This window comes from Ambystoma mexicanum, chromosome 6p (assembly GCF_040938575.1).
Source record: "Ambystoma mexicanum isolate Mex_15411 chromosome 6p, UKY_AmexF1_1, whole genome shotgun sequence".
NCBI classification, from domain to species: domain Eukaryota; kingdom Metazoa; phylum Chordata; class Amphibia; order Caudata; family Ambystomatidae; genus Ambystoma; species Ambystoma mexicanum.
The window spans coordinates 403,521,557-403,547,862 of NC_090935.1; the positions used below are offsets into that span (position 1 = coordinate 403,521,557).

Below are 26,306 nucleotides of genomic sequence, written 5' to 3' on the forward strand. Positions count from 1 at the left end.
TGGTGCATCTGGTTAGAGGATTGGTTGCCTGATTGATTGAAAATCTCATTTGATTTGTTGGTAAATAATCAAGTCTCTTTTATACATTGTTTACACATTATATTTTACTTTGATAACTTTGTTGCAGAACTGTTAAATAATCTGCATTTTGAATATTTATGTCCTTTGATATTTGTGTTTTTTTAATGTCATTTTGTGAAATAATTATTTGAAAAGTTGGTTTACCAACTGTAACAAATAAAAACATTTAAAAAAATACATTAAAGCAAGAATGATAAGACTTTTCCATGCAAGTAACCACATTTGGTCTGGCCACAAAAGAGTCTTCATTTGTGGATTCCCAAGTAATCAGTAATGTGTCCACCTACATACAATTACACACATACATGTAGTCACTATATGGAGTTTCCTTTTGCTGCCAAAGAAATACAGCACTTTCATAATACAATCAGTTGTAGACATGAATGCCCTCTCCTGTCCTAAAATAATTCTGAAGAGTTTTTATTTTCAACATTACTTCTAAGACTCATTAATCACAACTTCACCAGAAACAAGTATTTTGTGTGGGGCCAAAAAGATGGTGCCCTGAATTAAACATTGAGTATAAACACTTCCTGGCTTCAAAGAGTACAATGTCCTTTCTGCATAAACAACATTTATTTTGTTTAGTCCCAATAGATAGCATTAAATATGATATTCCCTTACCTTCAAATAGTTATAAAACATGTTCTATGAAGGCAACACATATTTGGATTGAGATCACCAATGTGATGTACCCTGTACAACCACTTGGTAAAAATAATTCTAGAACTTGTTATTTGTACCTTTATAAGCAAGAAATATTGGTGCTGGTCACAGGCATGTTGCTTATCTAGGTGCTACTAAAGCTAATCTGCTTGTCGGTGCCTCTAAGAAATTATACAATTGTTTTCTACTCAATATGGCAACCAATGGCTCGTGTTGTTTATGTCATGCAATGCATGTTAAAGTCATAAAAGGTGGTCTATGATATTTCACTTTTCTACCTCTCTCTCACAAAAATCATATTTCAGTTTTCTACCTCTCCTTCAATAAAATTATGTTTTAATTTGCGATGTCTCCCTCAACTAAATTTAAAAGCTCTATGTCTCCTTGTTCTTAAGCCTCTGCCTCAACTTCACTCTATCTACTTTCTGCCTATCCCTCATATAATGCCTATCCCCTCAACTTCTGTCTAATGCCCTGCCTCTTCTTCTGCCTTTAGAAGACTGATTCTATGACAAAAGCCCACATATTGTAGTTCTACAATTTAGGCCAAACCACCTGAATCATCCTATCTAAACTGTCCACAAATTACAGACATTTCTGTTTATCTGAAAGGGACAATATTGTGTCATTTTGTTTAATGGTTAAATATGTTAGCCAATGCTTATCCAATGAGTCGACCCTTGCACCACCTGACTCGCTAGACAATGCCCGCCCATCTCCTTCCCGCTACCCCGTATAGCTGTTCCACTCCCCTGCCCCCCTCAGTATCCTACCCTGAACTGTATATCGATTCTGTTGCTACCTCTGATGTGTATCTTTATTGTTGTATAGCTCAATAAATACCATAATATTAATGACCAGTGATCAACGAAGTATATATTCTACAAAGATATTCATAAATATTTGCCTCTTTGGAGATGCACTTCTTATATAGTGCCAGAATATTCCATTTTATTATGGAATGCATCGACTGCAACCCACAACTCAAATCTAACCATAGCATTCGGAAGGGACTGTGGAAGTCGAAGCACTCTTTTTCAAAAGTATCCTTCCATAGTCGCCCAGAAATTATTGCACCAAATCTGCATGGTCTCGGCACCATATATCAAGCTAGGAACCACCTTCTGTTTAAAGAAGGTTCTTGCTGGGACCAGGGAGAATTTCCCAAACCTTTTTATGTGGTATCGCCGCCTGAGTGGTTTGTCTCTTCCATTACAATCTTATATTCTCCATTCATTGCTTTTTCAATTATGCTACGATTCAGACAGACACCAAATGTGTTATGAAATCTACGCATTCCAGGTTTGCTTCTCCCACACTCCATCTGTATCACATACTCCCTTTCCACATTTTTGGTTCCAAGACCATTATTTTTGTCTTTTTGACATTGATCTTTAGATCATTCAGCTCGAAATAATTTACCAATTCATTCAATCTCCTCTGGAGTCCTATTTGCGTCTGGTCTACAATGACAATATTGTCTGCATAGAGGATCCATGGGACTGGTTGATTGTATATTCTAGGGGGAAAGGCTTGCACTCTCTCCTGCCCCTCTTCCGTATCTGCCAAATGCAGATTAAATAAAGCATGGGCCAGGGATCACCCCTGCTTCAATCCCCTGTATGTTTGGACTCTGTCAGAGAGTAGTCCCTGAGTAGACAATCTGACCTGTACACTCGTCTTCAAGTAAAGAGTTAAGATAGCCTAACCCAAATCCCTGGGACAAACCCAGGCTATTACTTTTCCCCACAACCTCTCCCTGCTAACACTATCAAAGGTCTGTTCTAGGTCAATAAAGGCCAGATATAACATAGATCTTGCTTTGAATGTTCTTGCCCTTACTGCATTCAGCAGGAAGAGGTTGAGGCTAGTCCCTATCCCCCTGGCAAATCCAGTCTGTCTCACATGCAAGCGCCCTTCATCTCTTGCCTATCTAAGCAGATGCTGCAGCAGGATGGAGGCAAAGATCTTTCCCAGGGTGTCCAGAAGGGCGATCACTCTATAATTGTTCATGTCTTCCCTGTCGCCCTTCTTTAAAACTGGGATAATCAAGGCAGATCTCCAAGACTCTGGGACATCCCTGCACTCCAGTACTTGATTAAACAATAAGAGACATAATTCTGCCCACATTTCTGGATTCTGCTTGAGTATGTTATTATTTAGGCCATCTGGGCCAGCAGCCCACGAGGTGTTAAATTTCTTCATCAAAGCAATAACATCTTCTTTATTGAATTCAACGACCCATTTTGAATCTCGCTCATCCATTTTTGGACTTTCCTTTTCGTCCCCACTTACAGAGAGCTGAACAGAGTGCCTAACCCAATTGGTTTCAGTTCCTGCCGGGGTCCTGTTTGCAAAGAGCTGGGAAAAGTGCCTAAGTTGGTTTCTGTAACTGCCGGTATCATACTTGCCATTTGGTATAAGTCATTGTTTAATAAGGCCCTTAGGTCTCTCGTGCTTTTTTTTGTTACCAATGTCATTATTTCTTCAGCATCATATCAGCATCATACCATGCGCATTGGGTCTTAGTAGACAACAGCCAGTTTATATATTACTGTTTCCTTTTTTCATCAAATCCTGTCTATCCTCCATCTCCAGTAAATTGAGCCTTCTCAGATCAGCACGGAAACCTTTCCTTTCTTCCACCAGATCTTTATTATAATGGTGGAGTCTCTTTACCCCATGCCAGGGGCCCAGACTAGAATTTGTTTGGAACTGCAGTAATATCCCCTCATAGTTCAGTGTAGCGCCCTAGCCAATACTAATTGCCTCAGACACTCCACAACAACAGGCATATCCCCAAGTCGAATGCTAAACCTATTACTACCTTGATTAATCTGAATATTCTCAACTGTCATTTTAGCCTGATGATCACTACCCTGGTTACATTTTAAATCTAGGAGCTGATGGTCACTATTCCCCATCAGCCTTACATCTAATCTGGTAACCCATTTATTTAAACTGCGGGATACAAAATAGTAATCTAAGCAAAAGTGCTGTTAGCCTCTAGACCACTTATTCTGAGCTGGGATATCACCCTTTGTTTGTCCATTCAGCATAAAAATGTCACGCTCTTTCAGTTTGTTTGTCCATAACAAGGCTTTTTTCACCAAACTCGCCGAGGGTAATATCATACCTTCAGCATCAAAGCATCTTAGATTAAGGTAACTACAGATTACAATATGGAGCTTTGGATCTTTCATATACACCTTATCTTTCAAAGACATATGGGCCTCATTAGAACCCTGGCGGCAGCCATGCCGGTAAAACAGGCATGGCTGCTGCCAGAGTTGTATTTTTTCTGGCGCCCAGAAATGGGAAATTACCAGGTCATTACGCCTTGCCAGACCCGATATTTGCCCATTCAGGGCGCCGGAAAAAAATTCTTCCCCATTCCCATTTCAGCACCATAGGGCTCAATGGGAATGGGAAAGCCGGATGCTGTGCTCGCGGGTACCTTTCATTCTGCCAGGTCAGAGGCACCCGCGAGCACAACTCAGAGTTTGCCGGTCTGGATACAACGGTACCGGCAAGCTTACCAGTACCGTTGTATCCGGACTGGCAAACTGGTAATGAGGCATATTATCATGTTAACAAAAGAGGCGTCACTCATAGACACTGCATTACGATATAGATCAAATATCATCAGAGACACTTTTGGTACACCACCAGCTCTATCCCACATCATAGTAACCACTTGGACGTAGGAATTTGGGTTAAGGGTTTCCAGGGTTTTTAGACCTCTACCCAATTTTACCAGGGTTAATAGCACGAAGGACGGGCATCCCACTGCGTTCTTCCTCAAAACCATCATAGATGGAGGAACACAAAGCCATGTCTCCCGCATGCAAATAATGTCATATTTTTTAAAATCCGCACCCTCCTTGTGAAAAAGATAATTCTCAATCCTTTGGGCCAAAGACCCAGCCAGCCATTACCAGTCATTTCCACTCTTAGCTTGCATTTTCCGATCATGGTTGACCTCGATCTTGCTTTTTCCTTATATAGGGCAGTCTGTGGTAATTTTTATTAGTGGAAGCTATCGACGCCCTAAGGTTGAAAGTACATCTTTTTGGATGGATCTCTGTATAATCGGAAGCGACTCCGGGTGGGTATTCCTCTTGTGTGACTTCCCTTCCACTCCCAACTTAAGAAAGGGATTTTCCGATATCTCAAATCCCAAAGGGAGCAAATCCCCCACCACTTCCAGAAGAATATTTAGCACCAGGCTAGAATGTAGGTGAAGGATGACCCAATCCAGGTGCTTTTCATCAACAAATTGGACTATATTCAGGTCCTCAGATTTAATATGCCTTAGCTTCGAGGCACAGTGTAGAGGTCTCAAAACATTTTCCTGATTTAAGATTAGACTGTCCTTAGTCGGACTTAGTCTTTCGATTATCACTGATAGGGTGGGAATTTCATCATGCCCCAAGATTTCATAGGTTTCCCTTTGGGCTTTTTCTCCTTAGAGCTGAGAGATTCTTTCTCTAATTAGACCTCTTTTCAAGTTTTGTAATTGTCATCGTCCTTTTTCTTCTTTCCTCTAAAGTACAAAAGTCTCTCGGATCCAATGCTCTATTTGTTATTTGGGGAAGATATAGGAGGTCCTGCTGGGAGTTCAAGTATGTTCTATCATTGGAGAGGATGATAGATTCTGCGGCTCTTCACAGGAGGTCATTTCATTGACCACCTGTGTTCGGTCTTCTGTAACCACAATAACCTCACCAGGGGGTTTAGATGTCAACTGCCGAGGCTGCAAAGGATCAGTTTGGGTAGAGTTTGATGTTGATCATTCTTTGGTTGGCCGAGTATTTTCATGGGTAACTCTCACCCAATTCACGGTCTCAAGAATAGCAATCATCAGAGTGGTTTTATCGTTGACCTCCCCTCTTGCGATATCAAACAGCCTCTCCTGCCATTAGGATGGTAGTTCGGCTTCTTTTTCCAGTTGACATTGGACAGCTTCTGAGAAAGACTCTAGAAATGTCAGTTTCGTATGAGCCGTGGCCAGCACATTCGCTTGATCTTTGATTGTATCATTCATGGACTTATGTAGTTTAATGAAAGAGTTTAGTGTCATTGTCAAATTCGATATTATAATGTTCTGTATATTTTCCAGTGATGAGGTCACCTGTTGGTTGTCCCTTGGAGCCCTATTATGTGAGTGCAGTGGCCCACACATAAGTTTAGATCCCAAAGGTGACGAGGAAAATTATTTCTGTGGACTTGCATCTCTACCCTCCAAGGTCTCTAGAGGGGTAGGAATATGATAATCATGCATCTCCAATACTGGTTCAACGTCTTCTGTATTTTTTTTAAAGATGTGGTGTTGCGTTCTACCTGTACGGAGAAGGACTTATCTTGGAACCGAGGTGTTACACTCCTATTTTCAGTTAGACTTCCATCTTTCAGATTTGTATTCCTTGACATAGGTGTCAAGGGAAACTTTGTTGACATCACTAAGTCTTCTCTGGCCTTCCATTGTGGTTATTATATCTGCAATATCTTGCGAGAGTCTGGCGGCTATAGCAGAATGTTGCCTCTCAAGCCTATTACGATTTATAGTTGTAGAAGTGCTTAGTCCTTGTGTTGCTAGATCTTCACGAGAGGTCGGTAGTGCATAATCCAGAGAGTCGGGACGTGCAAACATTTCCTCCAGAAAAGCATAGTCCTCCTCATAGCCAGAAACGTCCTGCAATAGTGAGAATGCTTGTTCGATTGCCTCTCCTTTAGATCATTAGAGCCCTCATTAGAGCCCTCATTATCACTGCATTCCTCCATCTGCTCTAAGATCGATGGAGATGGCTGAAGATTTCCCTTGGGTGTTTCTCCGATAGTAATCAAGATATGACAAACCATTATACTCCCACTTTCATCCTGCTCTTTTTTTCCGAATCCAGTCCCCATCCACTGGGCTGGTTCAGATAAGGATGTTGGATCGTATCCATATTACCCATTATTTCAGGAGCCTCGTGGGGCTCATGGGGTTCAGTGGCAATGTTAATTGCAAACTCCCTCGAGTCACAAGGCATGCTCGCTGACCCTCTGGAGAGAGTCCAATCAGTTGAGTCAGAGTCACAAAGCAGGGAGGGGCGGGGAGGTCTGGTTGGCAGAGGACAGGGCTCTGAGGCACGCTTCCTTGCACTTTCTTCCCTGCCTGCGAGTGCACAGGCCTTTCGATGACATCTGGTACTGCTTCGCTCACCCCTCTGCCTCTAGAGTGACAAATATCTATTGGAGTATACTATAGATTAAATAAAAGATTCTACCTTGGTCGTACCCAGGCAAGTTCTGACACAGGTGGCACTGACACGCGCTCCACTTACCCTAACAGGCTTCATTGATGGATAGAACCAAGTAGAACTAATCACAACAGTTCACTGATTCCGATTCCCTAGACAGTACTCGCCTTACCGGAGAATAAAAGAACATTCTTCTGTGTTTTTTATCTCCTGAGGTTGCACACAGTCTAAATCAGGGCCACAAGCTTCTAGGTTACCAGGCGCCCAGACTGCCAGACTGCACCACTCAGCACCACTCCATGGCTCGCTCTGGGAGGGTAATAATGTTTTGAGCATTTGCTCTGCCTTCTCCAAGAGGTCGAAAGTATAGACAGACTCTCAATACTGCCATTGCTGCTGCCAGATTGCACCCCCTCCTTAAAATGCGTATTTTCAGCAACAAGTTGTTTCAAAGATATTCGGTACTCACATACTGATGTAAATATGTTTATGCTTCTTCAGAGAAATCATGTTCCCAACATATGAAATCAGTGAAAGTGAGAGGCTCTAATAGGTCTCTACTTTTTGAGGTGGTATTACTTAAACTGCCAATTTGTGCACACCCAAACTAAAGATTTCTGGGGTGGGAAATCCAGAGTCCTAAACAACATTAAAGTAAATACTAGCTGGTCTTCTTTGTATCAAAAAAATCAGCTTTTCAGGAGAAATCTGTGTCTACTGTTTGGATCAGTGGTTTCACTTGCCACTTCAAAAAGGAATTCAAGCTGCTGACCTGACCTTTGAGAGGGGGTCAAGAGTCAGTGAAGGTGCTTAACAAGGAGGACACAGCCCCAGTCTGTATCCACCAATAAAAGTTGCCTTTGCCCTTTACAAACATTGACAGAAGGGCTCCAGTACCACAAACACAGGCTGTGTGACAGGTATTCTTCCTACTTTGGACTGGCACTATAAAATACCCATCCATGGTTAAGACTGGCTCTGCAGGGTCCGCATGACCCTCTATGACTTCTCATTGCCTCCTCCCTAGGGATGTTAAATATTGGGTTGTCCTTGCTCACATTTCTGTATTGTGAGCATGAAAAAGCACAAAGAGAATTTCTAAATAAAATAAAATAAAAATAAATAAAAAATATCATATCATATCATTAGCATAGAGAAGGTCCCCTATTCTTATGCATGCCTGTAAACTTAGTGCACGAATATTTAGTGTGGAGGAGAGGTCCTTACACTGTCTGCTGGCCTTCTGCAACACTGCAATTTGTGAACAGTGCAATAACTGAATGATACATCCCCATGTGAGATGCTCGGAAGGTTTTCATTCTACATGAGGGATGTTAAGAAAGTTGTACATAAATAAAAAGTTAGGGAAATGGCAAACACGCTTTGTGTACTGTATAAATAAAACAACCCCAATGAGCATTGCAAGTATGCCCCGTAGAGTGGAGATCTTTATATATCGATCCTTCTATATACACATCATTTCCCTAAATACATGAAATGTACTAGTATTTTAGCTTTTGCATTGCATAGGTAGAACAATCTTTTACATTGTGTTATAATCTATAAAATCATATAAATCTACCTGAAAGTTGATATTCTCAACATTTCCAGGAATACGAAATGTTTTTCTGGTATCATTGCTTTTCACGGTTCTGCACTTTCCACCAGTGAAAGTGGTATCGAGGACCTCTCCTCGACTTTCTCCTGCTAGAATATTGAACCTGCAAAGAAATACAAATCAGTAGAAATGATAAAAGCAATAACAGTAATAATATCAATTCAGCCAGTTAATAACAGTAGACTTTTGTTTAGCTCCAATCAAGGACAAAAAAGCCAATGGATATTAAAATAATCACCTTAGAAAGGCTCGATCTAATAGAAAATGAATGAATAGAAACATTTTCGAAGATAGTTTTGTTTCACATTTGACTTTTCCAGTCCTTTGCATCAAAAATGTAACATTACAAACAGGACATTGAATGCACGCCAATGCAATACACAATGGTCAGTTGTGTGTCACGGAAAGGGATGGAATCCAAACTGCAAGCAGCATATTTCCAGATAGGAGTCACTTTTTCCTCGAGTTCGTCATCAGAGCAATGACAACATCACTATCTGACTGACATATCTTTAGTAACTAATACATATCACCAGGGCTTTAAGTAGACCAGAGCAAGCCGGCTGGAGCCCTGGCAGTCTCCAACAACTGTCCTTGAAATAACGTGCCCTTAGTCTCCGATAAATAGCACCTGCTCAATTGTAGCCTGTGCGCGCCATTGGCCTGTTAAGGCAGGGCAGCCAGGCCCTAACTCCCGAGGAATGGCTCTCTCCACATGTATGCATATGACTCGTAGTATTTCGCCACTTTACTGGCAGTGTGTTTTCGTAAATGAAATAAGCAGAAAGGACAAAGCACATTATTTGATTGTAAGAGTTACAGCCTTGAATCATTGTCACTTGTGTGTCATATATGAACATGTTAGTTCGTTCTTATGTTACCAAAATGCTCTTTGCTTTTATGCAAAGCAGGAAGCAGCTTATATTGCTGCTGTTCGTCATCCTTCTTACTTTCATCATGGGCGCTTTCCTGGGTAAACCCCTGTGACTCATTCAGGGCCAACTGAAGATGTCAGGGATACACCAAGTGTTCCCTTCAAAGATATTCATGTTATATGACAGATATTGCTGTGAAGTGCTGCTTATTCACATCCTATCCCAGGCATTAGCATACAATACCCATGTGCCCACATCATAAGTCACATATTGCCATAAGATTCCAGGAACACTCATCATATTCCAGGCATTTCCAACAAATGACCTGGTCTCCACATCGGATGACAAGCATTCCAACTAAACCCAACGGTGCACATGCCCACAATGCATACGTTCCTGACAATACTGAAGATGAATGGAACCCAAACTGTTTACCTAAAGACAAATAATGCCGAAAGACAGCACTGCTTCTTTCACATGTGTGGCAGGTGGCTCAGTGTAAGGAGAATATGATGGCAAATGGAGACAGCCTACGTTCAAGATAAAAGGGGCCAGAATAATGTCTCTGCAACTATACTTGGGTAATATGCCTTCCATTGCTACGAACGGGGCAGGCTAGCTCCTTTGGGATGCAGGTACCTGCACAGATAAGAGACGACACCCAGCACATTGTGCACATTTTTCCCAAAAACTAAACTGGCCCAGAAAACATATTGGCCCTTGATACATTGCACCCACAGACTCGGTTTTTACAGATGTAAAGTGAAAGCAGGAGATGCAGAGAGCAGTTTAAAATAGAGCTCCATCTCTGAAAGTGCAAACAAGTCCCAGTGTGTTAAAAGTGTATTTAATTTTTCAGCATCAATCTATATGTTGTTTATTCCCTCAATTATATATATTTAGAACTATATCAGTGACATCTTTATACATGTATGTAAAACTCTATGGTGATTATACAAGGATGTGTGATATTTTAAAATGAAGGAAAGTTACTATGTACATGTATGAGTATCACTGGTTTTGTAACATGACGTTAGCATTACCTGTTTTATGTATTCTTGTTAAATTACCCAAAAGTCAAAACTTCGATTCTGCACAGGATAGAGATTTCAATGGGGGTGTATTATGTACTCAGGAGAGGGTAGTTAGGCCTCTAAGAGTGGAAAGATTTATGACCTGTTGCCAACAGATTCCATTAGACCTAAAAGGAACAGAGTGACCATCTCGACTAGGCCCTCGAACAGGAGCCTATTTTAAGAATAAATATTCAAAAATACATCCATTAACATTCCTTAAAATTGTAATGCATGGTGTGCTCAGTGGCTCAAGCTTTTAAGCCTGTGCACAGGGGGGTTGAAATCAACTCAGAAAGTTAAGCAAGTGCAATTCTCAAGTGAGAAAGCATGACTTAAGGCAAGAAGGTAAGTACCCCCAATCCCAAAAAGTACCTCTGGTTTGAAGAAAAGTGGTCCAGCTGGATGTCATCTTGCTACAGCTAAGCAGGCCCTGGTTCCTGAACTTCAGTTGTGGGGACAAGAGGGAGGATGTCTGGAGGGCTCCTGCGACAGTACTCAGGAAGGACTTCGGCAGCTATGGGCTCTCTTTGATTCAGTTGCACTTTGCGGGTTTTCAACGCCTCGCAAACAGCACGGATGCAGATCGAATATCTCCAGTTGGGCTTTCCTGACTCCCTCTGTCCTGGACTCTAGTGAGGGGACTCTGGATCAGATCAGGATTTTCTGCTTCTGGAGTGTCCTTAGGAGGCACCTGGAGCTTTCGGCCGGATTTTTTCCATGGCAGACTTTGCACTCGTTCATTGACACTTGACTCTTGGCATTGGGCTTCTGCAGCAACAGAGAGGCACTGCAAGTTGGGGATTGTGCCAAAGTGGAGTTCGTCTTGGGGTTTGTTGGTCCCACTAACCCAAGGCGAGAAGTTGTTCCATCTAGAGCTCCTCTGTTGAGGTAAAAGAGGAGGTCAGCACAGCAGCAGGGCTTCACCGGGTAATACAAGGTCCAGGAGGTTACAGCGGGCTTCTCTTCAGGGTATCTTCATCAGATGTTTCTTCCAGTGGTCGACTTTGACTCTAGTCCCAAAATACTCGCCTTTTAAGCAAGTTTCTCATTCATTAACAGCCTATGCTGTCAATCACACAGCGGGGTGGCTGTCCTTTTAGGGCAGCCAGCTGGCCAATCAGGACTGGTTTCGTTCAGGCACTCCTAGAGACAAAGGACAAGGGAGTTTCGGGAACCTCCCTCACTTCCTGCCCTTCCAGACACACTGGAGCCAGGGGCAGGCTTCAGGACTGAAGCCCGCCAAAGGCAAAACACACAAAGGGCACTAATCTGTCTCAATGCACAGTGTAAAATGCAAGAAAGACCTCACCAACAGAAACCAACAGAAAAAGGTGAAAAAAGAAGACAGAGGACATTTTGCCAAAATGGATACCCAGGGGTGCTTTACTGCAGCTGAGGGTTCAGCCTGCGGTAAAAAAGCACACTGCTAGTAAAAATTAAACCACTGCCACCGGCCATTTAATGTAGTGAGGGTAACAAAAAATGTTACATGAGAAAGTAGGATAAGGGGCTACTAAGTAACACTCCAGCATTCCACATAAAATGGTGTGTGCTGGACATACAAAAGGAACAAGGTTAGTAAGATCAATTTCACCTTGCTATTCTTGGGAACATGAGTTCACCCAAGAAAAGGTATTTAAACCTTAAGAGAAATCCAAATGACTTCTCAGTGACATTGCACTGAAGGTGCTGTGTGTCACTATACCAAAGCAGATGCCTATGGAGTTTGTCAGACTCCAAAAACAGTGAAAACATAAAATCCTAATCAGGGAAAAAGACATGTATAATTTAATCAAGCACAACATCTGCATATAGGATACATAGAAAATACTGTACAAAAACCCACCCCAAAGGAGGAACAGTGAAGTTGCAACAGACTGGAGAAAGTAGCACTCTGGGCGTAGTTCCTGTGGTGGAAGCTAAATCACTAACCACAAAAAGGATGTATGGTTGGTTGAAAACAGGAGCGATTGTGACCTAACAGTCTTTAGGGTCTAGGTGGGCCGAAGCGAAGGTTCAGAGTCAACAGTACCTGGATACACTTCTTGGTGGGTTAATGAAGTCAGACCCGATGTCAAACATAGATGCGAATGATTCAAGTTCAGTTCAGACATGTTGGATTGTGTGGGCCCAAGCAGCAAGCGGGCGTTGATATGGGGCAAATGTGGGTGTTCTGTGTGGTAGAAAGATGGTTTTCAAGGGTGCAGGTTGGGTGGTCCCGGGAATATTTTGCAGTTGACCAGGCCAAGTCAGGCTTTAGCCATAACAAGGGGTCGGTGAGTGAGGCTCCAGCAGTTCCAGTCAGCAGGCGACGGTTGTTTAAGTGTTGGTCTTGGGCGCGTCAGCGTGTGGTTGATGAGGCAGCAGTTCAAGGGCTAGTTGGGTCATCCATACTTGTACCTCCTGGTTAGAGTAGGCGTGTGATTCTTCAGATATATTGTTTGGATCCTGGCATTGAGAAGTCACTTCGGGCTAGCAGTGACAAGCTTTAGTTAGGACATGATGCTGTGTCTAGCTGGTTGAAAGTGCCAGTGCCGGTTACTTCTCTCTTGTTCCACGTGCAGTGAACATGGAGGATCTGTTTTGGTGTGGTAGAAAAGGGAGCTTCAGCAGGGTGGACCTCCTAATTCTTTGAGGTCCACTCAGGGGGACTCAAGGACAGGATGATTGTGTTCAGGGTCTGCTCTCCCAGCTCTAGGAGATTGTGTTGCAGAGTGGTAGGTCCTGGTCCACAGCAGAGGTCACTCCCGATTTGCCCTGAGAGTGTGTAGGGGATAGATCTTCCTTCTGCCTTGGATGATTCCTTCTTCACCTCAGGAAAGTAAACCTTTCTCAAAAGGTGTCCAGTGAGTTCTTCAGAGCGAATCTGGAGCCTTAAATGATCCAAGATAATCTGAGAGAATCTGAAGAAAGGCGGTGAAAGTCCCCAGGTGATTGAAATACATCTTGCCTGCTTTAGTGGTCCAATTGCTGCTCTTGAACAGAGTGGACTTTGCCCTTCTGATGTCACACCCTGTTGTTTTTCTCCAGAGAAAGTGGAGGCGACAGGAAAGAGAGGTAGGGACATCAAGAACCAAAATGGTGGAAGTCCCCTTCCATTGACCAGAGCCCTCCTGCCTATAATAATCTTACCCCCTTCCCTTCTTACTGAGAACAAACGCCTTTAGAGATGCAGCACTCTGGTGTGGAATGGGTGTGTTTCTTTGTTTCCCGGGCCCAGGACAGCTACCTACTAGGCGACTGTCTCAGATGGAGTGTGTTACCTGCTCTCACAAAGAGATCAAAGAGAAGGCCCAGTCATCTAGTTTCCTATCCTGCCACTTGGTGGGCTGCACTCAGCTGACCAGAATACACATCACCTTTCACAGAAGGGCTGACTCAATTGAGATGTGGTGGCCATGATCATAAATAGTGCGATGCATTATGCCAAAACTCTGGCATAGCTCTATATTAGAGAATATCGTGCCACCATCATGTGTTGCTTATCAACATCGTAGTTTTGGTACAGGGCTGCATATCTTTAGTGCAGCCCCCTGCACAGCAGAGACTTCTCTGTCACTGCTGCTGTCAACTGGGCATCTACAAACTCTGACTCTGCTCTGTGCCACAGGTAGTCAGGTGCTTAGGATCAGGATACTGATGCAGCAGGACACAGATACATAAGCTGCTTTTGGCTGGAATTTATGAAAATGGGAATCTGTTCAGCAAATTATCCTTTCAGAGCTAGAATTACTCATCATTTTATTATTTTAAATTGCTAGATGGCAATTCCTCACATTATAATCCTGTGGATAGTACTCCAAGTATTTTCACAGACAAAGTTAACATTGTGCAGTCATATGCAGTACTTGATAGTGAGTGTTATGTGGAGACCATAATTATTTAAAATGGATTGGGAATTGTGTCATTACCATAGATAATGTAAATCCTATATACCCTTCATTCCTGAAATTGCACAGTGGGACTCTTATCTGTGAAATATAATGGTACAGGATAATAAAATCCTAAAACAATTCTCCCAGGTTTCGGTGGGTGAGTCAAAGTTGTGTGCTTCCTGAATTAAAACCTGCACAATTCTCATACAATTCATGATAAGCTTAATTTAAACCAAACATATATACTAACAACCAACAGCACCAGTATAGTATTAGCATAATTGTTCGATTTTATTTGGTCGAATGGTACATTTCACCGAATTTGGCCTGTACCATTCAAACAAATAAAAACAAATTAGGCAAATACATACTGAACATGAGGAGCGGGGGTTGCGGGGGTGTCCCCTGCTCCCTATGATCGGTAAATATTAGCCTTAGGGTGTTGCAGGGATGTCCCCCACTTCCTCACCATGGGAGGCGGGGGACAGAAAGGAAAAAAAGGAAAGAGAAAGGGACCCTGCAGCGTCAGATCCGACCTGCGTTAGAGGGACGGATCTGATGCTGCAGGGGTGAAGGGGAGCAGGTGGCATGCAAACAGGTAAGTAGGGGGTGGGGGTGTGGGTTGGTGTGAGTGGATTTGGTTTGCGCTTTGATTCTCTGACAATTGATTCAGTCTGTTTGCAGCAATCAATTGTCAGACAATCAAACACCACCAAACCACAGCAACATATGTATATGTTAAATGTGGTAAATGTGAAACAAACAACAGTGCTCTGAGTCTAGCATTTGTTAGTGTTATTAGGGAGAGCATATTTCTTTGAATCATTTGTTAATGCGACTTATGTGTAATTTCGAAATATGCTTTTGATACAGTTTTCTTACAGTGACAGACAATGAGCAAAATGATTGCTATTTAGAATTAATCATATACAAAGTTGACTTTATAAATGGGTGCAGGTGTGTGCGAATTAATGAGATTTATGCAGGCAGGTTATTTTCAAGTTTGTGGACAAGCTGCCCGTGCTTGTGTAATATTGTGGTGAATTCCCTAGCATAAAGCTTGAGGCATTTTTGCACTGTTTTTGCATCAATTAAACAAAATAGTTATTCCTAAGTTAACTTTCTTGTGCCCAAAATTGTGGTGTGGAATTGTAATACAGCGGGCATTACACCAGAGGTGCCCTCTTAGTGAATCAAACCAATACATAGCAGTTAATACTTGAAGTATAGGTGAGGAAGGATTCCCGACAGAAGGGGATGAGCTGCTGCACTTAGATGTGTAAATGTGGTCTTGGTACGAATTGAGAACATCTTGGTGATAATTAAAGTAGAGACTTCCAAGTAAAAGCCTGGAATTGGCATGTTTGTGAACAGTAATCAGTGACTCTCTATATTACTGAAAGACTCAATACGTGTGGTATAGTAGGGAGTTATGCCCTGGACAGTAAGAGACGTTTAGGATCTGATAGATATGGTACCAATATTTTTGCCAGTGGGACCACGAGTGAGCAACAATGTTTGCTGAAGACACCCTCCTACTCGATTTGGGGAGGTAGGGTCTCGGATATAATCTATTAGAGATCTTTAAACTATTCATCACCATGCATGGGACAGATTATATCTAATGGAATTGCTATCGAGAATTTCAAAGTAAATGCCATTTGTGAGGACGGTCTCAGTCAGTTGCACAACACAAAGGGAAGGGGGGGCTAACACTCCAAAAAGCTGGAAATATGACAAGGTGTTGGGCAAACATGGAGGTCCCTATGGGCCCCATACATTTCAGTGGCTGAATAGCTGTCTGTTATGACTCTGGGCTCAGACGTATGATGCATTGTTATGAATTTGACATGGAAACAAAGATATCCCTCTTCACTATATGTAACTAAGAACAGAGTGCGTTTGTTTGGGTTTGTAGGACATGTATTTATTTATTTCTTTCATTTGTATAGCGCACACAAACCCTCGGGCATCAGGGCGCTGAAAGGAACCAATAACATGTGGCCCAAGGCAAAATACATAGCATATTGACAGCAGAGGTGGTAATCAGTTCCCACCCCTTCACATCCCTTCTTATCTGGAATGTCATACAGTTAGTGGTGTCAGAGTTTAATCAAGTTAGTTAAACAGCAAAGTTTTAAGGGATTTGCGGAAAGACCAGTAAGATTCCTCCACCCTTAGTGCGTGAGGGAGGAAGTTCCCCTGTGTAGCCGCAATGACTGGGAAACTTGACTCACCTGCTTTGGAGCACTTGAACTTGGGTTGAACCAATCTGTGTGTGTAGGGGTTTCTGGTGGGCCTGGTGGAATGGGTTTTGGTGAACTTGTGCAACATATAAGATGAGCAGGATACATGTTTAGGGTACATGCAAATGGATGGTGTACTCCTACATACAAGTGGAAGGCGCAGCACATAGAACAAGGCCGGGGGACAGAACCACTGTAGATACTTTAATCTCTTCTTTCTGGGGCTCTATAGCATCCTGCCAGGCTTCATTGCACTTTCCAGTAAGTCGAGCCAGCCAGGCTTGTTTATCATGATCCAGCAACGTGGTGCAATTAAACATGCATAATTGGCTTTGAAGCTCGGAGAAGCTTTGGACAAGCAGCAATGTGCAAATCTACATGGTTCCATCTGTATCGTGGGGATTCAATTTCAGTGGTGAGCTGGCTTGACAGGGTCTCATGATGTACTGCAGTTCAGCAGTTGAAATGGTCTGAAACCTGTAGAAGCTAGGAAACGGAAAGGTGAAATTGAGTTGGCATAGTTCAAAGATGCTCGAAATAGCACAAATTGTAGAGTAGCTGCATTGGGTCTTTGCAGTGTCTAGAAATCATTTGAAGGCGCCCACCGCAGACAGAATCACTCAAAGTGCAGAAGCAAAACACAGCTTTCCGTTGGACCTGGGGTGCTGTCCAAAGCAGCTTTCCCAGCCCAAAAAGGTGCAAGGGGCACTTGCTGGTCTTGCCACTTCATCAGGCATGGTCCTGGGAACCAGTGTCGAAGCAGCATCCATGCCTTTTCCAATAACAGGGTTCTTCAAATGTTCCCTTGAAGTGGTAGGTGGATGGACTTTCACATTCTTTGGAGATCCCTATCTTGACCCCAATGGCTGGGCGCTTTAGGCAGTCTTTAGCATAGTATGTTTCCAGAGAAATTCTCTTCAATATGGTTATACCATGATGATACAAAGATGATTCAACAAAGGGGGAGTCTTTCCCCCTTATATAGTTATTTCAAGACACAAATTGGTCAGTTCCAAACCTTCTGTTAGGTGCAATTCCTTTCTGGTGTTAACAAGTGCTTTGCCTTCTGGTTTCAGGTCTGCCTTCTGGTGGATGTTAGGAGGGTGCACACAAATGAACTGTGGCCTAAGCATTTTCAAGATGGTGGAACACTTCTACTGGGTGCATATCCTCTCTGCAACTACAATATACTTATCAATTTCCTGTCTGCCTGTGATTTAAAACATTTCAGTAATTACCCCCTGGTATGACTTCCCTACTTTGTTGCAGAAATCTGTTTGAAATCCCCAGCTCCCACCCTACTCCCTGGCAAGGTGCCAAACCTTTCCAGCAGAGAACAAAGGGGCATCCAGGGATGGACACATCTGTTGTGGGTGAAATCTCCAAAGTGCTCTGACAGTTTCAGGAGTCACAAGAAATCACTTTGACAACAACATGACATCAGATTGGTTTTGGCGATTATATCTGTGTCTCCTAAAAGCACACTATTCCAAAGTATTTAGATTTAACCAACATTCTGCCATTAGGCCAGAGATATACACATGTATATATTCATTTATTTGATTTGATTTGTATTGACATTTTCAAGTCACAATATGCATAAACAAATGACGTCATGACAGTATATTACTCAGAGACTTGTAAAAGAGTTAAACAGCACATGAGGACAACTGTGTCTCTGTTTCAACATCAAACCGCCCATCACTCATCCCCCCCACCCCGATCTCATTACACCTTACAAACAGACATACATCACAGCCTTAATTGACGAAGCACATGGGTTCATTAACAACTTGTTCCGCATACGTCAACGTAACCGTAAGACACAGTTTACATTCATTGCACTATGTTGAAGCGTCTCTACGTGTGGAGTCACATTTTACATATTGTGCACAAAAACCTGCCCAAGCCATCTCAATAGAACCACAGTCTCCGTGTATGGCTGCAGTTAGGCGGTCCATGTGATATAGGTTTCGAGCTACGTTCACCCATTCAGATTTCCTCAGGAATAGTGCTCTTTTCCAAAACATGGTAAGGCATGCCCTGGTTGCCAGAAGCAGACCATGCATCATTCTCAATACTTTGGTAAATTTGTCCTCCTGCTCTACAAGTCCAAACAACATTAACATGGGTACCTTCTCCCTTCTCTCCCAGTCTATCTTTAATCCATCTGAGGACCTCGTCCCAGTAAGACTGGACCGCAGAGCACCCCCACCACATGTGCCAGTAATCCGCACTGGATCCACAATTACGCCAGCATTGGGGACTCACTTCTTAGTACATTTTGCTCAGTTTAACAGGATCATATTGCCATCTGTAGAGGAGTTTTATGCCATGAAGCTTGTACTGTTAGGCAATCAATGTTTGTGCTGTTCTCCTACATATATAGAGCCAAGTGTTTGGTGATATTTGTCTCTCCAGGTCTCTCTCCCATTTCTCCGTTAATCTATCAGATGGAGATCGTTCTGTGTCTGTCAACGCTCTATAAAGGGAGCCTATTAATCCCCTAATCCTGGTGCTAGTGTCTAGTATTTTCTCAAGAGGTGTGAGTTCTCTTTGTAGTTTTTCCTTGTAGAGATCTCTGGTCTTGACCCACTTCAGTCTCAAGTATAGGAATGGTGGGAGAGGTCTGAGCCCCAACGCTTCCTCTAGGTCCTGTATAGTTATAAAGGTGCCATTTATCCATAGCAGCCCCACTCTTTCTAGTCCAGCCTCGTATCAAGTTTGATACTTTGCAGGGCCGGGGATCTCATCCCAAATCCCTGGTGCCCACAGATGACTCACTGGTGAGGGCCAAGTCCTGACCCCCCCTCATACCCTTGCTTTGCTGCCAGATGTTCCAGAGGGTTCCCAATATGGGGTAGGAACGTATTATTTTAAGTAGTTTGGATCTGGGGACCCACAACCATTCGCCGCCTGTGGTGTGGTGGAGGTGGAAGTTGTCAAGACCTGCCAATTGCAGGTCAGTTCATAGCCTAAGATGTGGGATGAGGGCTTTTAGTTGCGCAGCCTTTTAATATAAGTGTGGGTCAGGCAGACCCACACCCGAAGGTCTTTGTGCAGGCGGAGAAGTTTATCTGAGACCCTAGGTTTTTTGCCCTGCCATAGGAAACGCAGTAGGGAAGCCTTGGTCTTCTTAAAGTAAGTATCGGCTATCTGGATAAGAAGCATTTGGAAGAGGTATAGGATTTTGGGCAGTATCACCATTTTAATGGTGTTGAGTCCTCCCATCCAGGAAATCGTAAGTCGATTCCAGTGCTCAAGGTCCATCTCTATGGACGCCATGGGGGGGGAGTTAGTCTTGTATAAGCCTGCAAGGTCTCTGGTGAGATTAATGCCTAAGTATTGTAGCGTAGTTAGACTCACTTTGTTGCCTAGCAGGTCAAATCGTGCTGCCTCCGGGTCTCTGTTTTTATTGATTGGCAAGAGGACTGACTTTCCTGCATTTATTTTGAGTGCTGCCAGTTGGCGATATGTCTCTATTACTTCAATCACAGCTGGAGGTTAGTGGATTTGTTACATGGAGCAGGTTATCGTCTGCATATAGTCAGAGTTTATATGTTTCATTTCCGACAGTGATACCCTCCATCCTCTGGTCATTTTTCTGTCTTTGGGCAAGTGGCTCTAGCGTCAGGACAAATAACAATGCGGATAAGGGGCATCCCTGCCTGGTTCCTCTCCCCAGGTTGAACCTCCTGGATTGGCCTCCGTTAACTGTTACAGAGGTCTTCGGAGAAGTGTAGATCGCCTTAATTCCCCAGTGGATTCTTGGCCTATTTTCACCAACATCCCTTCCAAAAAATCCCAGGCTACCCTATTGAATGCTTTCTCGGCATCTATGGAAAGAAGTGTGGGATTATCTTGTGACTTTTGGGCTTCATTTATCAAGTGAAGCGTCTTTCTCATTGTATCCGTCCCCTTGCGTCCCATTACAAATCCAACCGGGTCAGGGTGGATCAGATTGGGCAGGTGACCTTCAAGCCTTGCAGCTATGACTCTGGCATATATTCTTGCATCAATATTCAGGAGTGATATTGGTCGATAGGAACCACAATGGTCGGGGTCTCTTCCTTCTTTGGGTATTACGTTGAGTAGGGCATGTGCAAAAGAATCGGGTGCCTCTCCTGTCTCAATTATCTCGTTGAAGAGCGTGGTCAGAAAGGATGTCACGGTTGTCGCATTTGTTTTGTAAAACCCTGGGGTAAAACCGTCATCACCTGGGGCTTTCCCTAGTTTGAGGCGGCTGATAGCAGCCCTTATTTCTTCGCTCATGATCAGTGTTTCTAGTGCTTCTGCTTGTGCTCTGGACAAGGTAGGGAGGTTAGATTCCTCTAGATACTGGTCAATGTTGCCTGTTGGGGCCTTGGCTCCGCTTTTGTATAGGGTTTCTTAAAAGGAAGTGCTCACAACAGTGCTGTTCGCCCTTTCTATTCGGATCACCCACCTCTCAGCTTGTTGTGTGCGCAATCGTGCTGCCAGGAGGGCATCAGCCTTGTCCCCTTTTTCATAACATTTTTTGCCTAAGGAACTGCAGGTTCCTGATGATCTTCCCTTCCTCGAGTGATTTAAATTCATCCCTGAGACCTCTGGCCCCTCGAAGACATTCTTGCCTGTTCCGTGGGGAGGATTGGGCACGTGACTCTGTCACCAGTATCTTTTCTTTTAGCCTATTCTCAATCAGTGTGCGCTCTCTTTTCTTGCGAGCCCCCTCTCTAATGAGGATGCCTCTCCATGTGGCCTTGGCCGCCTCCCAAACCAGTGGTTTTCACACCCCGCCTGTGTCATTGATGTTGGAAGATTGTGTAATTTCATTTTCTAATTCCTTAAAGATAGTGTCTTTCCACAGTGTGTTGTTAGAGCGCCACTTCGAGCTACGAGGGCTAAGACCTTCCCATTTTATTTCTATAGACACCATGGGCCTCATTAAAACACTGGCGTTGGACCATGGTGCTATTAGCACCATGGTCAATGCCGGATTCCGCCATGGTGGATGGCGGATTTACCGCCCCATTCCAAGGTTGGCGGGGCAGTAAATCCCCATTCACCATGGCCCCTTCCCCATTCCCATTTTTGGCCCATAGGGCTCAATGGGAATGGGGAAGGCGCTAATTACGGCACCATAAATTACGGTGCCGTAATTAGCACCAAGGTCCCTTAGCGGGTTGGACTTTAATGCCTGCAAAAAGCAGGCGTTAAAGTGTGAATCGGGCGTTAAGGGTTTAACGGCGCCGCAGCCTTTTACGGCGCCATTAACCCCTTAACGCCAGGGTTGTAATGAGGCCCCATGTCATGGTCCGACCAGGAGATCATGTGGATATGCGAGTTTCCCTCCACGTCCCATAAGTCTTTTGATGTGTAAAGTTAATCAATCCTCGCGAGAGTGTTTTGTGTGGTGGAGTAAAAGGTAAAGCCTCTTTTTTGCGGATGTTGATGTCTCCAGCGGTCCCCAAGACCATAAAGTTCCATAGCTGCGTCTAGTCCCGTTTTTCCTGGACCCCTGGGCTTGTGGTGGTGTGCCCCCCAGCCTGTTTATAAAGTGTGGTGTCCATCCATACGTTAAAGTCTCCTGCGAATATGTTGTGTCCCTGTGCTTCTCCAGTTATTTTTTCTAATGCCCTTTATAGGAAACTCCTCTGACCCTGTTTGGAGGAGTACACTGTGGCAAAGGAGATTTGTATATTCTGTATGAAGCCTTAAGCTAGTAGCACCCTACCCTTCGTGTCTGCCCAGGTCTTAGTGACCTTCATATGTAAACCCTTTCGTATAAGGATACCAACCCCTGCTTTCTTCACATTGCTGGAGCTCCAAAATATGTTGCCTATGTGGTTGCTGGTTAACTTGCGTTTGTCGCCCCTTTGATATCTGGTTTCTTGATCTAAGAGGACATTGATCTCAGACTTCCTAAACTTTCTGGCTACTAGGGATCTCTTTGTGGGTGAATTAAGGCCTTTTACGTTCAGTGTGCACACACAGATATGTTCACCTGTGTGGGGCATCATTGTAGTTGACATGAGATATGTGCGCAATTCCCATCTGTTCCCCCACGTGGTTATTGTTCCCTGGTGTCTGTCTGTTCGGATGTGGTATGTGATGTTGTCTGTGTCTGTTTATTCAGTGAAATCAGCCTAGACCCCTTTGCCATCGGTCCCCCCTCCCTGCCCACCCACCCACCCTCCCTTCCTTCACGTAATCCAAATCCCTTTGTGGCGCTCGGTTCCTCCCAGTTAGCCTCACTGGGTGATTCCGAGCCATCAGTGAGGTCCTGCACCCAGACCCCAACTATAGCCACAACACTGTCAAGTGCCCCAACTTCCCCCATACAACTTTTCAGTTTGGAAACTTTAACTTCTGTAACGTATCTCAACCGAATTGACTCAAGCATGACTTACCAGGCCCGTGCAATTTTTGGTATTCAACTCATGACGGCCAGAGTGTGCCCCACACCTGGTGGTCCTCTGTTAGAATTGTTTGTGCTAGTTTCATCGCCACATCTTTTCGACCCTATCAAAGGCTTTACTAAGGTGCGTTGGGCGGCGGAGTGTTAAGCTTGAGGAATTTCCTTGACCCGGTAATCCTTCTCCTATTGAACCCCTTCACTTTCCAGCCTCTGTCTCCGTAATCTGCTTTCGCACTACTCATAGTGCACTCCTCCTCACCGAGCAGCTCCCGAATTGTATTCTTAATTTCGGCTTCCGCTATAAGTTTGTGCTTTTGCCCCTCTAGCTCAAAAGTGATTGAGAAGGGGTAACCCCATCTATACCGTACTCCCTTGTCTTTGAGCCATTTAGTCAGAGGTTGATATAGGCATCTCTTGGCGAGTGTTAGGGATGAGAGGTCTTGAAATATGGTGATGCGGGCTGTACCCACCGCGAGTGGTCCTCTCGTTTTCACTTTGTCTAAGATCTTCAGCCTGTCGGGGTAGTTGTGAAAGCATACTAGTACTGATCTAGTAAGAGCCTCTCAAACTTTGTGACGTCTATCGAGTCGTCTTCGAAGAGGCATTTCAAAATTTGGTGGATTTATCTTTTGAGGTCGCTTTCTGTCTCACCTTCTTTCTCCGGGATTCCAAAGAAGCAGAGGTTATTCCTCCTCTCCCTGTTTTCAAAGTCATCCATTTTCAGGACCATGTCAGCTTCTCACAGTTCTGTTTCATTTAGACGCACGTCCATTTGCATTTCCATGGCGTCTATAGATGATAGATTGTGTTCCACTTCTTGCAATCAGTCCTCTATTCTGTCTAGCCTAACATTGATTTTGTCGACTTTGTTGCCGATGTCGGACCGCATTCCTCTCATCTCGGCTAGTAGGGAGGCAATGTCTCCTTTTGTCGCCATTGTGTCTTGGCTTTCCGTTGCCATTACTTCACTTCCGTTTGAGTTGCTTCTTCCTCCTTGTCCAGTGTATGCAAACTCCGCCAGCCTGTGTCTAGAGTCCATGCAGTAATTTCTATGTGCTTATCGGCACCCGAGGCGTTGGTTGTCTTGGAGGGTCCTCATTTACTAGTGTGTGAGGGTGGGGGGTTGCACGAGTGGCCAAGGGCAGGCGTCTGTGTTTTCCACCAAAAGAACACTCTGGGTACTGTCCACATTGTTGCAAAGACAGATTCATCTGGTCTTCCTCATCCGGTGTATTACTGCCGTTGTGTGCAGGCACACGCCCCGGGAAGGGGGCCACACACCATTGGGTTGTCCGTTGTGCTTGGTGATGGTTGTGCTATGTACTCGCCCAGTTTGCAGGGTAGATCTCGCCTCGTCTCAGGATGCAGTTGTTGAAAGGTGTTAAGGGTTAACTGAGCGGGTGGTCACGAGGGCTCTTCCGAGTTGTACCCACTTGTGCGGGGTTCAAGATCTCACCATGCAACCTGACCTTCAACTTCAGGGGAGCTCCGACCATGTAGTAGTCGTTGTGCAGAGCGCGTCACAGTTCCGGGGCCCTGTCACCGCGAGTGCACTGCATCACGTCTAGGGCGCAGCAACTGTGTCTTACTTTATGTGGGGTGGATCCATTGTGTTTTCCTTGATTTGGTGGACACACGCCTCTTGGGAGAGGGCCTCAACCTCTTTTGACTTGTTGCCCCCTGACCACGCAGCAGTCATAGTGCCGAGTGTGGTGTAGTCCTGGGGCCTTTTCTGAGCGAGTGTTCTGCGTCATGTCTAGGGTGTAGCTACCCTAACCTTCCCTATGTGGGGTCAATCCATTGGAATCTCCTCAATTTGGCAGGCACACGCCTCTTGGAAGAGGGCCGCCACCTCCAAATTGCTTGTGTACACTTCGTGGGTCCAGCGGCTGTTAAGTCAATGGCCCGATGACGTGAGTGGTCCACTCAGATGTAGTGCACTATTGCTATTTGGGTTCACAGTTGTGCATTTAGTCTGTGAACCCTGGGGCCATCAGGCAGTGGTACGTGCACCCAATGGGGTAGCCTGTCTGATTCTGGAGTGTAGTAAAATGTGTATCTCCCTTAGGGGCTTTTACACACTGCATGAGTTTGATGTGCAGGTCATCACGTGGTCATGCTACTAGCAAGGTGGAAGTTGCTGTTGTCTCCTATGGCTTTCTCTATCTTCTGATGAGCTTAGGGCGTAGTATTGTGTTTATTCCCCACAGGGATGTTGCTGTGTTGATAGTTACAGCGTCAGCTCTGGCACCATAATGGCATGGAGGGTCGTGGGGTTTGCACGGGAAGTGTTTAACCCCTTTGATTCCCCCGGGGGCCAAGCGCAGTGAGCATGTCCATGGGGCAGGAGGGACCCTGCGCCTTCTGCTCCCAGCAGTTGAGTGGTTGTGGCGTTGGCTGCGGGGGTGTAATGGACACTCTTAAAGCCCTGGGCACCTGGGAGGAGGAGCACGTGTTTCGTTGTGTGAGTCCCAGGGAGTTAAGGCGTCTGTTGATATGGCCTGTTCCTCGTACCACATCTGCGGTGGTGACTGCAGGCTGGTGGCCGGCCTTTCAGGCATCCGGGGTCGGCAGGGGTCCTTCCCGCTGACAGCACCTTGCCCTTGAGGATTAGGGCTTACCTTATCCTGGTCACAGCGCCACAACAGAGGTGGGGTGGGCAGACTGACAGCGCCACTGGGATCCTCCAGCCATTAACCACCACGGGGCACTGGTCATGTGGCGAGGCTTCTTCTGGGGAGTAGGGGCGAGTCTGCTGCAGAGATGCTGCCTCCCCAGTTGTCCAGTGGTGAAGCCTTCGGGGGAATCTCGTCGCCAAAGAAGTTTTGCCGTCTGTCTCCAGCGTCCTGCTTCTCCAGCGCAGGCAGGAAGGCTGCAACGTCCCCTCTCAGGGTGCTGGGCCGCTCAAGTAAATAAAGTTTTCTCTGTCACTTTGAGTCCGATTTCTGTCAGATTTTCGCACAGAGTGTGCTCTTTATAATCACGCATCCATTTCCTGCTGCAGGGCCTCCGCTCGGTGGTAAATGGGGGCACATTTACCCATAAAAGAGGGTCGGGGTGAATAGACACACGAGGTCGTGTCCTTTATTCGTGCGCCCCCTGGTGGCCGTCCACATTTATATATTGGAATCCATAGGTGCCCACTGTTAAAGGCAGTCCATGGTTGTTGCAATTAATGTGGTACCACCCGGCTGTTTTAGAGAGGGACATGTTACTCTGTGGCTACA

The 26,306-nt window shown here is 44.6% G+C and overlaps 1 protein-coding gene across 1 annotated transcript in view; it reads right to left on the reverse strand.

Moving 5' to 3' along the window:
* The window catches only part of LOC138511484 (complement component C6-like), a 913,779-nt gene that overhangs the window by 479,669 nt on the left and 407,804 nt on the right, over positions 1 to 26,306 (reverse strand). Inside the window, exon 6 of the mRNA XM_069627199.1 lies at positions 8,575 to 8,713. Coding sequence (XP_069483300.1) covers positions 8,575 to 8,713 — 139 coding nt within the window. The remainder of the gene's footprint in view (positions 1 to 8,574; positions 8,714 to 26,306) is intronic.